A 14,926-nucleotide genomic window follows, 5' to 3' on the forward strand; every position below is an offset into this window, starting at 1 on the left:
GTGTTTTAAAATGTTTAACACCTTGGGCTATATTATGAGGTACAAAGCCAAAATTACTTTAACAAACCTAAAGCAATAACTGCTGTACAGTGCATTACATAGAGTTCAGTATTACATTGAATTCCATTTCATAATAATATTTTTCCTCCCCAGTAAAAGCTATTTTTAGAGCTGCAAGATGCTTCTCACGAAGCAAGTATTTTTATAACTTCATTACAATGCATTCTTATAACTTTTTGAGATGTGGGAATGACTTGCAACTTTGCAGGTAGCTAGTACTTGATGAAGATGAGTAGTTATTTCAATTTTTGAACCTCATGATACAAATTTAGAAACAAAAGAGTTTTGCTCAGGTACAGTAAAACGTGACAGTGCTTTTAATCTGGGTAAGTTTCTAACCATTTGGTTGAATTAGGAAATATGCCATTTTTAGATTTCATATATTAACTGTGACTAGAAAGCAAAATTGTCATCATTATGAAATTTTTCTATTTTTTAAATGACAATTTCAATTGAAATGTCATGCTTAGCTGGTAAGATAACTACACTCTTATGTAAATACTGTGAGGGAAATATAAAGCAGTGTTTTTTCTTGTTAGTATCAAAAGCTAAAGTTTCGAGGCTGGATTTGGCTCAACAAAGCTTGGGAGCTGTCCCACCACAATAGTTTGGGCTGCCAATATCCCACAACCCAGCAAGAACCTTGGACAGCCTCCTCTATTATGCATCGACTATTCAGTTAGTCGATAGGGTGCCTCCACCTAGGGCTGTTGCTACACTTCAAAGGTGAAAGCACTGCAAGGAGCACGGGGTCATCCTGGGCTCCATGTGGCGCTGCTGCTTTGAAATACCCCCTTTTGTCCCTGTCCCCCCCCCCTCTTGCTGCCTCTATCTGATAGTTGACTAGTCCTTCACATCCCTAGTCTGAGCTCCCCACAGATGGGCTGCTGCTGCAGGCCAGCCATTGACTGTGGGGAGCTCAGACCCCAGTGGACAGGGCTACTGCCACCTTGCACTTAACAGGCAGCTGGCCTGTGTGGGGAACTGATTTTTAGACTTGCTCCCTGGGTGGACTGGTTCCCGCATGCCACCCTACGCTGCTGTCTCTCTTACAGAGCTAGCAGCACAGGGTGGCAGAGGGCTCCCCTGGAGTGAGTCTGTGAGTGCACTGGCTGCTGCTTCCCCCTCCCCTCCTCCAGGGACTATAAAATAGTGTAATGGCTAAGATTTCATGTGGTTACACCACCATTCAATTACACAATATCTAACTTCCCTAGCTATCGTAGAAAAGTTTGGCTGGACGCTATTGGTTGACCAACTTTGTGAGACTTAACAAAGTGTTTCCCTACAAGGTTCAGCCTGGGAGAGAATCTCTTGAAATTTTTTAAGGAAATGTGTTGCTGCTTGTTAGTAAACTGTAATATCCAAAATCTACATCAGATCGAAAAAGCAGATGTCCTAATAATAGGTGGCAAAGCAGTAGATGGTTGAACCGTTTGCAAGTGGGAACCTTATGAGAGATGCTGATATGACTCTCTCTCACTTTTAGTTCTTGCAGAACTAAAAAAAAAAGTGCACCTGCACTCACTTACGCAGGTAAAGAAATGTTTTACCTTTGTATTGATAGTATTTTATCTCCCTGATCTAAATTGTGGAATGACTTTTGTCCAAATATTGATCCTACAAAAATGCTACAAGTTTATGAAAGCTTCAATCAGCTGATGTTAATTAAAAAATACACAGGTGATTTTTTTTCCCCCCATTGAAGCAATGTTTGCATTCCTCTTGAGGGTTCCAAAACACGATCAGTGAATGTGCAAGAGGAGATGTAATTTATAAAGATAAGAAAATATTCACAGACATGTTAAATAATTTAAATAACTCTAGTCTACAGTTCATCAACATAGTCAAATAATGGTTATAAAGTTATAATAAATTATGTATTAGATATGAAGGATAAAAGCTTCAACAGTCAATATGTCATATACGTAAATCACCTTTGACAAAATCACAGACCTCAAAGGTGAATACAAATCCTGGTGGGGGGAGGGGGGAAACGTAATTTAGTTTCTCTTTTTCTCTCTCTCTCTCTCTAGCATGTGAGAGGAGATAAGATGAATGTGTTTTAGTACTGAGGTCTTTTTTTTTCCTTTTAACTATCAAGGATACACTTCCTTGAATGCTTACTTTTTAATAAATAAAAAACTAGTAGTTTCTTCAGGTAAGACTGTATCTTCAACATTCTGATTAACTTATGAAATCAGAATGACAAGAAATCTTTAGATGAGATGTACAAGAACCTCCTGTCTTTCTTAACTAGCATTGATGTTAGCAAGAAACAAAGATGTATGAAAATCTAATGTAAAATTAAATTATATATCAATTTTCTTACGAATATGTGAGAAGTATAGAACATCAAAAATGTTGCCATGAGTTTTTAAATATGACTTAAGATTTATTTACAATTGTAGATTCTAAAGAAACAATAGCAAAATCATAAAGATGGTCTAATGGGAGTTCATAAGAAGCTTAGAAATATTACCAGGATGACTTAAATTAGTATTTGAATTCACTTGCCTAGAAACCTTATTTAGTGAAATTTGACTTCTATTATCAGGAAGGTCCAAATCTGCTCAAGATAGTTAAGTTCAAAGCACACAGTGAAGAGCTTCAAAAGGATCTCACAAAACTAGGTGATTGGGCAACATAATTGTAGACTAATTTTAATGTTGATAAATGCAAATAATTCATACTGGGAAACAATCTCAACTATATATATATCAAATGATGGGGAAATTTATCTGTTACCACTAAATTATCTGTTACCACTCGAGAGAGATCTTGGAGTCATTGCGGATAGTTCTTTAAAAACATCCAGTCTGTGCAGCAGTAGTCAAAAAAGCAAACCATGTTAGCAGTTATTAAGAAAGGGATAAATAGAGAGTAAGACATAGAATATCTTAATGCCCCTATACAAATCCATGACCTGTTCATCTTGAATACAGCATGCAGATGTGATCACTTCATCTCAAAGAAGACATCTTGGCCATTGGAAAGCTCAGAAAGGGTCAACAAAAAATTAAGGATACGGAATGGCTATCATGAAGCCTGGGACTTTTTTCAGTTTTAAAAAAGACATAAAATCATGACTGGTGAGGAGAAAGGGAATAAAGAAGAGTTTACTCCTTCCCATAACACAAGACCCAGGGGTCACCAACTGAAATTAATAGGTAGTAGGTTTAAAACAAACAAAAGGAAGTACTTCTTCACACAATGCAGTCAACTTGTGGAATTCCTTGCCATAGGATGTTGTGAAGTCCAAGACTATAACAGGGTTTAAAAAAAAGCTAAATAAATTAATGGAGGATATGTGCATCAATGACTGTTAGGCAGGATGGGTAGGAATAGTGTCCTTAAGTTTCTGTTTGTGAGAAGCTGGGAATACATAAAGAGTGGATTAATGATTACTTTGTCTGTTTCATTCCTTCTGGGGCACCAGCATTGGCCACGGTCAGAGGACAGAACGTTAGACTAGATGGACCTTTGGTCAGACCCAGTATGGCCGTTGTTATACAATATGTTGTATGGCTTTGCAAAATTATCAGGAGTCTCAAGTTTTCAATGTAACATTTTTCCTCAATACTCATTTTAGCAATTCATGCTCCTGATCAGTTTTATCTGTAAAATTGAAGTGTATTGCATTAGTAATTTTTGATGAAATAGCATTTAAACTTGAATCATGTGATGTAAATGCTGTTTTCAATTATAGAAAGGCTGTAATGATTCTAGACTAGTCTTAAAACCATCAGTAGTTAGAGATTTTGAGTTGATTATACCACCTCTAACCGATGAAATGAAAGGGACTGCAAAGACTGAGAATAATTCTGTTCTGTTTCTAGCTATTGAATAAGTAGTTTTAAAATCTTCTATATAATGCTTCCCTCCTTTACACTATTGTTGCTGTCCAGGGGGGTATCTTAGGGGAAAAGGTGGTGAAAGTTTGTCTTGTAAAGTAAGATGTTGAGATAAAACTGCAATGATGGCAATAAGGGGAGAAGGAGGAACAAAAAGAGCAATATGAAATTTTTCAGTTGGCTTTGCTGAACTAATTCCAAGAAATCACCACCATCACAGAAGGAGATTTTGTATTTGGTATCACTTATTTACTGAATTAAATCAATAGCAAGAAGAACAGGGAAAAGAGCAAGGGAACTGACATGATTAAGAAAGTTGTCTCCAGATTCCCCATGCAGTGCTAGTGTCAGGTATCTTTCCCAGGAGCATATATATGACCAATTGCAAGTAGCTCATTCTTTCATCTCCCTTTTAATGTCTCCATTCTGTAGGCTAAACTCTGCTCTTCTGTCTGAGCCAGGTTCAATAAGGAAAGCAAGGTGTGACCTGAGGGCTGGACTGTGGCTGTGGGAGAAGAATTTTATTGTTAAACACAAGGATAACTTTCGATGTGTTAGAATCTTCTGTAGAACACCAGAAATTGGCATGCACCTTTGGTGCTTCAGAAATATAGCTGTTACAACTTCACATTAAAACTGACAGATCAAAAATGTTTAAATATATTCTTCTGATATACTGTGCACCTTTCAGGATTGGGACATGGCATCATGGGCAGCCACATAGAAAAGAACTGACTTTATCTAGCAAAAGCATAATGGTCCCCAGGTCAAATGTCCCCCTCTACTTCATATCATTCTTCTCTGGCTTTCCTTCATCTACCAACTCAGTTTTGATGCTCTCATCTTTTCTTGAGTTCTCTGTATAAAGTAGGAATGTAATATCACGTTTACTTGGTTAACTGGTTAAATTTAAATTTAACCAGTTACGCAATTAAAGGGGGGCAGGTGGCTTGGCTAGAGTGTCCCTGCCCACAGCTTACCCTGCAGGGTTGGAACTGCCTGAAGAAGGCAGGGAACTGCTCCATCCCCCACCGTATAACCATTCATGTCCCTCGTTGATTAGTCAATTATCCGATGAGCATATGCTTATTGAGTAGTCAAGTAGTGACTCGACTAGTCGCACCCACACCCCCTTGCTTCCTCTGTCAGAGAGATGGGGGCACTGCATTGAGGACCACTGATCTAGTGCTTTGTCAGTATGTGTTTTCTCAAATGTTTTAAAATGTCTTGTCCACAGCTCTTCTCATCTAATCCCCTATATCAAAGATAGAAGGTTCTGGCTCACCAGGAGTCCATATTAGCTATTGAGACCCGATTGAGGATGGAAGGTGTTGAATTTAAGGAAGAGTGGCAAGATGAAGATTTTCCAAGGTGAGAGACTGTTTGTCATTTCAATCACTCCCCTCCAGAAACAAAGGCTATCAACTGCAATATGCTTTGCACTTCAACCTGGGTCAGCAAGGCATTCATCTAGCCTCCTACAGCATATAAACACAAATATGTTTCTTGGGAAATATAGTCCACTCGCCCCTATGTCTGATGTTAATCTCTAATGTGAACTATTCACTCTGACTAGCAACATATTTTTTTTAGAACTGATTCTACTATAGTGTGGCTTAAAGGGTTTCAGAACTTAGGTCATGTATACACTCTAGGAAAAATAGACACTGCCAGCTTGATTTACCAGGTCTAATTAAGACTTATTAAATCAAACTCAAAGGGCACCCCCATCAACTGCTGCTGCTCCTGCGAGGAGTAAGGGAAGCTGACAAGTGCATTTGTCCCTTCGCTCTCCTTCTGTAGAGATGGCAGGGATACTCAAATCAAGGTACATTGACTCTAGATATGTAACTAGCATAGCTAGAGTTGCATATTTTGATTTGACCTTCCCCTTTAGTATAGTCCTAGCCTTAATGTATGAACTTGTCTCTTAGTGAGTATGGAAGGGCTCTTAGCCTTAGCAACTTGTAAGTAAGGAGAAATGTTAGTCTGTGAACTTCGCACACTCATGCAATGAGAACTATAACTAAAAGCTTTAAGGTAACTTTGCATAATTCTGAAGTGTTACATATTCTTACTAATGCTTTCAAAGATGAAAATGCCCAGTTCAAATGCATTGGTTGACAATTAAGTTGAAAATCAATTTTGGGATATTTATACTTTCAAGCTTTTGAAAATTCATTAAACGCTTCCAAAACACCCCAGAAAAACACCTGCATAAATTGTGCAGGAAGGAAGAAAGACTTCAGTATAAATCAGGTCAAACTTTGAGTTTGATCCTGGATATGGTAATAGAACTTCATTTGAAGCTTTCAGCTGTGCTTCAGAGTAAGTCAGTACATTTTTGTGAAATGTGTACTGTAAATATTTAAAGCTGCCAAGAAGGAAAAATGTATGCAGTGTTTGTTATAAACCTGTTATCTAAACTTCATCCAATTTGGCTCCTTTCCCTTTAATTGCTTTAGTACAGACTTGGCCTAAGACTTAAGGAAATCTTGTATTTCACTGAAGCTTCCAATTTTGTGTCTCATGTTTTTAGTAGTTGTGATTCAACTATTAAGTTAACACTTTCTGCATTATCTTAGTGTATTTTTTAAATTGCTTTTATGGAAACTAGAACTTTATGCAGTTTTAACAGGATATAAGATTTATAAAGCACCATCTACCTAAACTATTTGGCTCTGAGACACCTTTTGTGCTTTATAATAAAACTAGCAGATGTACTCGTTGTTGCTTGAGTCTTTAATTTAAATAATTTGGGGGAGAAGAGGAATAAATGAAAAATAATACATTTCAATCTTTGAATTTTTAGAAATGAAGGCTGGAGTGAAGTTTTGGGGTGAGGCAGGGCAGGAGTGGGTGTTTTAGAGCAGAAAGAGGGGGTGCAGATGTTAAGGCAGGTTGGAGGTGCAGGACTTAGCGCAGGGGGCTCAGGACAGAGGGCTGGGAGGTGGAGGGGGAGTTTACCGGGGCCACCCATGATGGTGAGGGTGGCGTTGCAAGGGTAGGGTTTTCTCCCAGGTAGCCAGGGCAGCACTTACCTGATAGCGAGGTCTCCCGAATTGCTCCCCCACCCTCCATGGCCTGCAGGCTGTCTAGAGAGGAGCCAGGCTCCAGGAGCTGCTCCTCTGTAACCCTGCCTCTCCCTTCTCCCCCTTCCCCCATGGCCTGTGGGCTCTTCATGGGATGCGGGGGAGAGCAGGCTCCAGGTTTGGGGCAGGGGGGCAACTTACTCAGTCTGGAGACAGGCAAGATGGAGGAGCCCCAGCCCTGCTGGCCCCTCTTTTGGTACCACAGGTACCCCCAGTAGCCATTCTCAGTATTGCATCCCTATTCTGTGCCCCTCCCTTTTTGCATTCCTCCTCTTCCTGCCCCCTCCATTTCCATTTTATGGAAAACAGTCCGATTCCTAGCACTTCCTGTTTTCTGAGCACAACCATACCTTGGCCTTGGTTTAAGTTAGGGTAAGAAGAACTGCATACCAAATTTGGTGATCCTAGCTCTTACAGTTTAGGAGATCTTGAACAAACCAACTCACAGACAGACAGATGCACTCAGATAGGTAGATAGAAGTTATGTTTACTTTTCTGATTTTGCTTAACTTCTAAAACATCATATTTTAATTATAAGAATATGAACAATTCAGGGCTTACATTAATAACAGGCAGTAACTACTGGTTTGGGATTTTATGTCTGTTAAGGCTCATGTGAAAACTGCAAATCACTGTTCAGCCATGGTAATGCTCTGCTTGACTGATAGCTTGGATTAGACCACAAACATGTTCAATCCGATTCTAAACCCACAAGTTTGTTTGTTTGTTTATATAAAGTATATCTGTATGTGTGTTGGTCTAAACTTTATAAATTCGGGATGTTTCACTGAATTCTTTGCAAGTGTTTCTTGCAATAAGTGTCTCTTTCTGGACCAGGCCCCTACCAGAGGATGATAATGTTGAAGCAGATATACTAGCTGCAACTGGACATCAAGGTCAGCATGGTAAGAATCTCTTAACAGAGTAGAAAGTCTTGCGTAAGCAGTGCTTGAACTCTCATATTTGTGTTTGATGAATAAAATCTAAGTTTTTAGTCTAGATCAGGGTTTCCCAGCCTGTGGGTCGGGATCCAAATATGGGTCGCCATTACATTTCAAAAGGGTCGCCAAGTGGCTCCGCCGGTGGCTCTGCCCCTCCGCCTCCCCCTGTTTTTGAATTGCCTTGGGTCACCAAGTCTTCTTGAATTGTCAAAATGGATCCCCGTCTGGAAAATATGGGAACTGCTGGAGATGTCTGGGTTTACTATAATACATATTGGGCCTAGAAGGTGTTGTCTTCACTTCCACGGTAAACTCAGAGCTCAGTTAATACCCACTGAAAATGAATTATTCCATTCAGATCAGTGGTGGGCAACCTGCAGGCCACATATATGGCCCATTCTGCCTGCAGCCCGTGCACCTCCACTCCGCCCTCTTCCCCTGTGCCTCTTGCAAACTGGAGCCCTGCATGTACTTACTCCTTCCCCCTTCCTCCCAGCACTTTTGGAGCACCATGAATCATTTGATTCGCTCTCCATCCCTGCTCCTTTCCCACCCTCCCTGAGCTTGAGTGTCACAGATCAGCTGATTCACAGGGTTCAAGCCAAGGAGGGAGGAGGAGGAGCAGGGACAGAGCATGAATCAGGTGATTCATGGTGCTCCAAAAGTGCTGGGAGGGAAAGAGGAATGTCCCATCTCTTCTCCTTCCTCTTCTTCTTAGCACTTTTGGAGTCTGTGAATCTGTTGATTAGTTGTGTACAAGCTCTAGGAGGGAAAGAGAAGTGTGAATCAGCCAATGTATGGCACTTCAAAAGTTCTGGGAGGGAGAAGAGTGAATGAGTGCAGGGCTACAGTGCCCCCAATGACCAAGAGGCTTAGGGACAGGGGGCAGAGAGGGGATAAGTGGGATGCCCACAAGTGGAATCCCAGTGGGCCACATGAAGTTTGCCGCCTACTGGATTTCAATCTTGTGGTCCACTGAGATGAGGGCCACTTAGCTGTTCATGATGGCCCACCATTCTTAAATTTGTAGTAGACCAATAAAGATGAACTACTCTGTCAATTTTAAATTCTAATCAGGTTCTACTGCACAATGTAGCTGTTCTTCCTCTTAGTCTCATTTCAATGTTGACTTCACTGGATGCTAAATTTGAAGATGTCGGAGGAGAGCGGGAATACAGCTACTTAAAAAACCACACATTGATTTGCATTGCTTATTTCTTAACATTTTCCTGCTTACATTGAGGTTTCCTGGACTATGACAGTCTGCTTTAGTATTGACATTTCTAGTGCTGGATCAGTTATTTTATTTCATTCCCTGCTTTCAACGGATGTCAGTTATGCAAGTATTTTTCTTGACTTTTTGAAGCAAGTTAAGCATTCATCTGCCTAGTCTCTAACCTTCCATCTTTCTTTAATCTGTGAGCTATTAGCCATTGTATTATGTTCATATGAAGATTTTTCAAAGGTGAAAATGTATTTAACTATTAATATAGTAACCGTTTTGTTACATATAATAGAAGAAAATAGCAGTTAATACAACAGATCACATTAAACTAGTCTTTCACATATGCAGTTTCAGTACTGTTGTACACTTATGTCATGTATTATGTAAACACAGTTTATTATATACATTCTCTTAAGTATCCTGTATTCCTTGGCCAATTAAGAATTTAGGAGTGTTAGTGAGCAGTATCGACGACTCGCTTCCCCCCTTGCTGCTTCTATGAGAGGCAGTGGGGGAAGGGCGGACAGGAGCCGGTGCTGGGGGGAGCCTACTTAAAAGCTAGTTTCCCCCAGCACCGTCTCTGTGGTGCCGCCCTGCTCCTCCCTCCTCCCCCCTCCTGCTGCATCTATCAGAGGCAACGGAGAGGGGGATAAGGGAGGCTGCTGCTGCCAAGCTTTGTGGGGAGCTGCTCCTCCTCCCTCCAACCCCCCGCTCACAGCACTCCCTGTTGTGGTGGATAGGGCTTTCCACCACATACAGGCTGCTGGACTCCGTACGAGCTTGGACCAAGCAGTCCTGGATCGTGCTGGTCCGAGATGCTGCGGCTCTGCATTTGAAATGCAGAGCTGCAGCGTGGGTGGCTCCCAGAGCCAGCATGACCCAGGAGTGAGTTTATGGCTCCAGCCAGCTCTGCAGAGGAGTCCTTATTGACTAATTCTGTAGAGTAGTCTATACAAATTGCATCGATTACACGATTAGCCAGATAACTGCAATTAACACCCCTAGTGTTGAGTACTGTTGTTTTTCTGTCTGTGGTTGTGGCTTTAAAAAAGAGGTGGGGGGGGGGGGAAGAAGTATTGTAATATGAGAAATATTATGATTATATTATCAGAGTAGATGAGGTTATCTCTTTTATTGGCTGGTGGAAAGTACAAGCTTTGATCTACACAGAGCTCATTAGGCTTGCTTCTTTCCTCAGACCTACAGAAGAGCTCTATGTAGCTCAAAAGTTTGTACCTTCCACCAACAGAAGTTGCACCAATAAAAGATATTGCCTGATATACCTTATCTCTCTCATGTCAACAGCTGCAGCATCACTGCATATACTGAAAGACTTATGTGTACACTAGTAGGCATAGTTAAGGAACTTTCTATAACCTTAGCATATGAAATTCTAGACTTCCAAACATTGAATTTTGTAATCTTAAAGTTCTGTTGATGATTAATTTTTGGGAGAGGTATTTGGAATGTTGTTTGTGAGGTGATGAGCATTAATAAGACTTCTTTTGTCTAAGCAGCAACTGTTTTTTCAAATAGTCATAATCTACAAATTAAGTAACCTGGCTTTTCTTTTACTCCCAAATGCATTAGAAGTGAATGGAAACAAAGTTAGGAAGAAATTAATGGCTCCAGATATTAGCTTAACACTGGATCACAGCGAGGAATCTGTGTTGTCTGATGACTTAGATGAGAGTGGGGAGATCGATTTGGATGATGTAGAGACTCCTTCCGAGAACAGTAATGAATTTGAATGGGAAGGTAAGCCTTTATTTCTTCCTTCTCATATTTCAGTAGATGTTGTCTGTTATGCTCAGGTCCGTAGTATTTCATTTGGGTGAGAGGCTGAGCTAGAAGACTAAAAGAATCAAATGTGCAGAATGAGAATTAGTAGATTACAAGAATCAGAAGTTCAGAGATGGAAAGCGGGCTACTAAAAATCATTAGACACTTAAAGCAGGGGTGGCCAACCCGTGGCTCTCGAGCCACATGCGGCTCTTTGCTCAAAACAATGCAGGTCTTGATAGTTCTGAGCCGTATGCCCAGACTGCTCACAGCCAGCTGCTCTGTGCCCACATCCCAGTGCCTGGATGGAGACACACGTGGCGACGGTTCTAGTGAGACCCAGGCATTAAGTTGGGAGAGGGTGGGGATGCCTGGCTCTGGGGGCAGGGAGGAGGATTGGGTTAGAGCAGGAAGGCTAGGAATGCCTGGCTTTGGGGGAGAGGAGGGGCCATTGGGTTAGAGCAGGGGGCTGGGGGTGCCTCGTTCTGGGCGAGAGGAGAAGGATTGGGTTAGAGCAGGGGGTGCTGAAGCACCTTAAAGTCTTCATGTATTCAGAATAAGGAAGCCACCACAGATGTCATATTTAAATTCCAGGGCAAAAAAGAATCAGCAACTACCTGGTTTACAATGTTTCTTCAAAAAAAAATCAAAGGCTATTGTTTGCCAGGCTGAAGCAATTAGTCTGAGTTATAAGTCTCTTCCTTATTGTTTTTGAACCTCTCATATTTGCAGTCTGGGACAGACCTGAATTTTTAGAACTATTAAAAAAAGCCAAAAACTTCATAAGTTTTTTTTAAAAAAAACAAAGAAACAAGGAAACCTTACCAGAGATCAACAAGATGGAGTGAAACAGGAACTTGAAATTGTGCTAATTTACTACTTAGTTCAGTTTAATTTTAAAAAACTTACAGGACATATTAGGGCAGTAGCGTTAAATTTAAAATACATGGTGGGGATGCTTTTTTTAGTGAGAGAATATTACTGTATTTTTAAAGGGTTTGTTTGTTTGTTTTCATTTGATGTTTGTTCCTTGTCAAGTTCTCTGAAGATCTATGGACTGGCTGTGAATTTTTTAAATGACTAGAGACTTTTTTTATTGGTTTTTGTCTGAAATGTTCTGTATTGTTGTTTTTATCACTACATTTTGTGTACTATATCTATAGATATATAAAAATAAATATATAATGTGAGGCTTTGTGCTCCATCCACAGCTATTTTGGTTCTTCGTCTCTAACTGGTTGGCCACCCCTGACTTAAAGGAAAAAAAATGAATTGTGAAAAATGGGCACTATGGATTTATAAAGACTGTTGGCCAGAATAGCAAAAAATTAATTTCCTGATCCTAGTCTGATTCCTGTAGGTGAAACTTTATGCCTGTACTAATCTCCATTAATTCAGTGGGGCTTTGCATTGGTGCAGAAATCCACATGTAAACATCAGACTGTAGGAATGAGACCTTATGGATAAATTAAAGAGTATCTGTCTAGAATCCTTCCGACATTGGGACTCTCTTACAATTTATACCAAAGTTGACAACTATATTTCAGTATTCTGAAAATGTTTCTTCTTTCTATAAGCATGTACTTCACATTTTAAATACATAATTCTTGAAAGGAAGCGTGCTGCTATTCTAATAGATATGTCGTAGATGTACAATTACATATTGTACTGTAAGAAATCAGTTCATTCTTACTTTAATTCAGAAGCATTCTTAATACGCAACAGAGTAGAGGAGGAAGGAAAGACTAGGAAATATTTTAAACAACCTTTTACATAAATAAATTAAGCTAAATGTATTAGAAGTGAGTGAATAGAGAAAATATAAATGTAAGTATGAGGTGGGCTTGCCATATTTTACTGTCTTAGGGAATATGGTTTGGTATTTATGGATAATTTTAAAACATGATTCAGGAAATATTCCAGTTAAATTGTTACAAAAAGATGCTGAAAAGGGTTTCTGTCTTTTCTTTCTTTAATGCGGCTGTCTTCATTTTCCTGGAAGGATAGTTTCCATTAACAGCTTTGTCTTGGAAACAGACAACTAACATGCAGTAGGTTTTTCTCACCTTTGGTAAGGTCTGTGCAACTAAAATTCAAAGAATCATGATTTTATTTAAGAAATCTTTTTGAAGATTGCGCTTAGCATACATTTCAATTATTTTGAACATCTGCATTAGCTTTAATTTCTACCAGCTTTATCTGCATGTCTGCTTACCAGCTATTATCATTGTATTAAATTATGCTTCACCATGTAAATCTCTGATCAAACAAAACATGATCATTGAAGTTAACCACTTCATATCTAATTTGGCAGCATTTATGGTAACAAATGTTTAAAAGTGTATGTACTTTCCCAGAAAGGCCCTCTACATACCCAAAAATGTAAATGGTCAGTCACTTCCATATAAAATACAGCCAAGAGGACAGGTTTCTTCATGTAAATGTCAAATCTAATATTTATCAGCATACTGTATAGACTGACTTCTAATATGGTGTCTTCTAGTGATTAAAACTAAGTCATCTATTTCTGGCTGGTGAAATAGAAAATTATAATAATCCAAACTGAGTGAAGTGGTTAATTTGCAATCTGATTAGGATTGTGATACTGAACATTAGCATGCATAATAGGTATATTTTACTGTTGACAGATGATCTTCCAAAACCAAAAACTACTGAAGTCATTAGAAAAGGTTCGCTTCCTGAATACACTGCTGCAGAAGAGAGAGATGATGGGCGACGCTGGCGTATGTTCAGGATTGGAGAACAGGATCACAGGGTGGACATGAAGGCAATTGAACCCTATAAAAAAGTTATCAGTCATGGAGGTAAGGATTAATGACCTGAGCTGAGAGAGGGGCCCTACAAATTGATACTCAACAGAGTCGGGAGGCGGGGACAGACAAAAGTAGTAAGGTTTAAAAATTGAGGAACCTCCATATCTTCCACATCATGAATTGCAGTTTTATTTTGGGGTGTTGGCTTAAAAGAAAGCAATCATAGTCTTGATAAAGATAATTCTGTACCTTTTTTTAGCTAGTGAAAACTAAAACGGTACAACAAATGAGTGGTAAATGTTAAAATAAATTAAAAACATCAGGACACAAGGAAAATGTTTAACTGTTCTGGATTGAACATATGCTCTAGTTACAGACTAGTTACTAGCGTTTCAGTATGTAGATTGCCAATTGTATTACAGTAGTTTTAAAAAAAATAAATATAGGTTTGGGTGCTACAGCAGCCTTTGTAAACTTCCTAACAACTTTTGGGGGGGGGGGAGGAATAGCTCAGTGGTTTGAGCATCAGCCTGCTAAATCCAAAGTTGTGAGTTCAGTCCTTGAGGGGGCCATCTAGGGATCTGAGGCAAATCTGTCAGGATCAGTATTTCATACTGCCACAAGGGCAGGGAACTAGGTTCAATGACTTGTCAAGGTTCCTTCAAGCTCTATGAGATAGGTATATAGCTCCATAAACTTTGGTTTTATAGTCATGGTCTTCCGCTGTTATATATATGTAAAAATCCATTAGAAGGGAAACTGACTACTTCCAAATGCTGTCAAATACATAAATTAAACATACCAATAGAAGTTATAGAACATCTTTCATTATAGTAATTTTTAGCTATCCAAGTAACGGTAAGTAAAATACTCAAAATTATTTAAAACCAGTGGTGTCTTTTTAGCCTTTCTGCACCTCCATTATTTCGTCTGTAAAGCATTTTGAAGTAGATGATGGAGAAAGCACAGTAAGTGCAGTGTTTACTACTTTAAGATTTGATTAATATAATTAGACGTCTTCATTATTTTTACTGTATTGGTATTAATCGTTTTGCTTCCTTCTAGGTTATTATGGTGATGGGTTAAATGCCATTGTTGTGTTTACTGTTTGCTTTATGCCTGAAAGCAGTCAGCCTAACTACAGATATTTAATGGATAATCTGTTTAAGTAAGTATTCTTTTTGCCATTAAGAACTGT

At 39.4% G+C, this 14,926-nt stretch overlaps 1 protein-coding gene across 8 annotated transcripts in view; it reads left to right on the top strand.

The window, feature by feature from the left end:
• Positions 1 to 14,926, top strand: part of BNIP2 (BCL2 interacting protein 2) — a 33,614-nt gene that overhangs the window by 2,456 nt on the left and 16,232 nt on the right. For 7 of the 8 annotated variants that reach the window (XM_075897692.1, XM_075897690.1, XM_075897689.1 and 4 more), the window contains 5 exons: positions 5,152 to 5,285; positions 7,844 to 7,911; positions 10,763 to 10,930; positions 13,603 to 13,779; positions 14,794 to 14,896. In XM_075897692.1, the coding sequence (XP_075753807.1) occupies positions 5,236 to 5,285; positions 7,844 to 7,911; positions 10,763 to 10,930; positions 13,603 to 13,779; positions 14,794 to 14,896 (566 nt within the window). In that variant the 5' untranslated portion in view covers positions 5,152 to 5,235. The remainder of the gene's footprint in view (positions 1 to 5,151; positions 5,286 to 7,843; positions 7,912 to 10,762; positions 10,931 to 13,602; positions 13,780 to 14,793; positions 14,897 to 14,926) is intronic. The other variant, XM_075897693.1, reaches the window with a different exon arrangement.

Source organism: Pelodiscus sinensis, chromosome 14, assembly GCF_049634645.1.
Source record: "Pelodiscus sinensis isolate JC-2024 chromosome 14, ASM4963464v1, whole genome shotgun sequence".
In the NCBI taxonomy this organism is placed as follows: Eukaryota; Metazoa; Chordata; order Testudines; family Trionychidae; genus Pelodiscus; species Pelodiscus sinensis.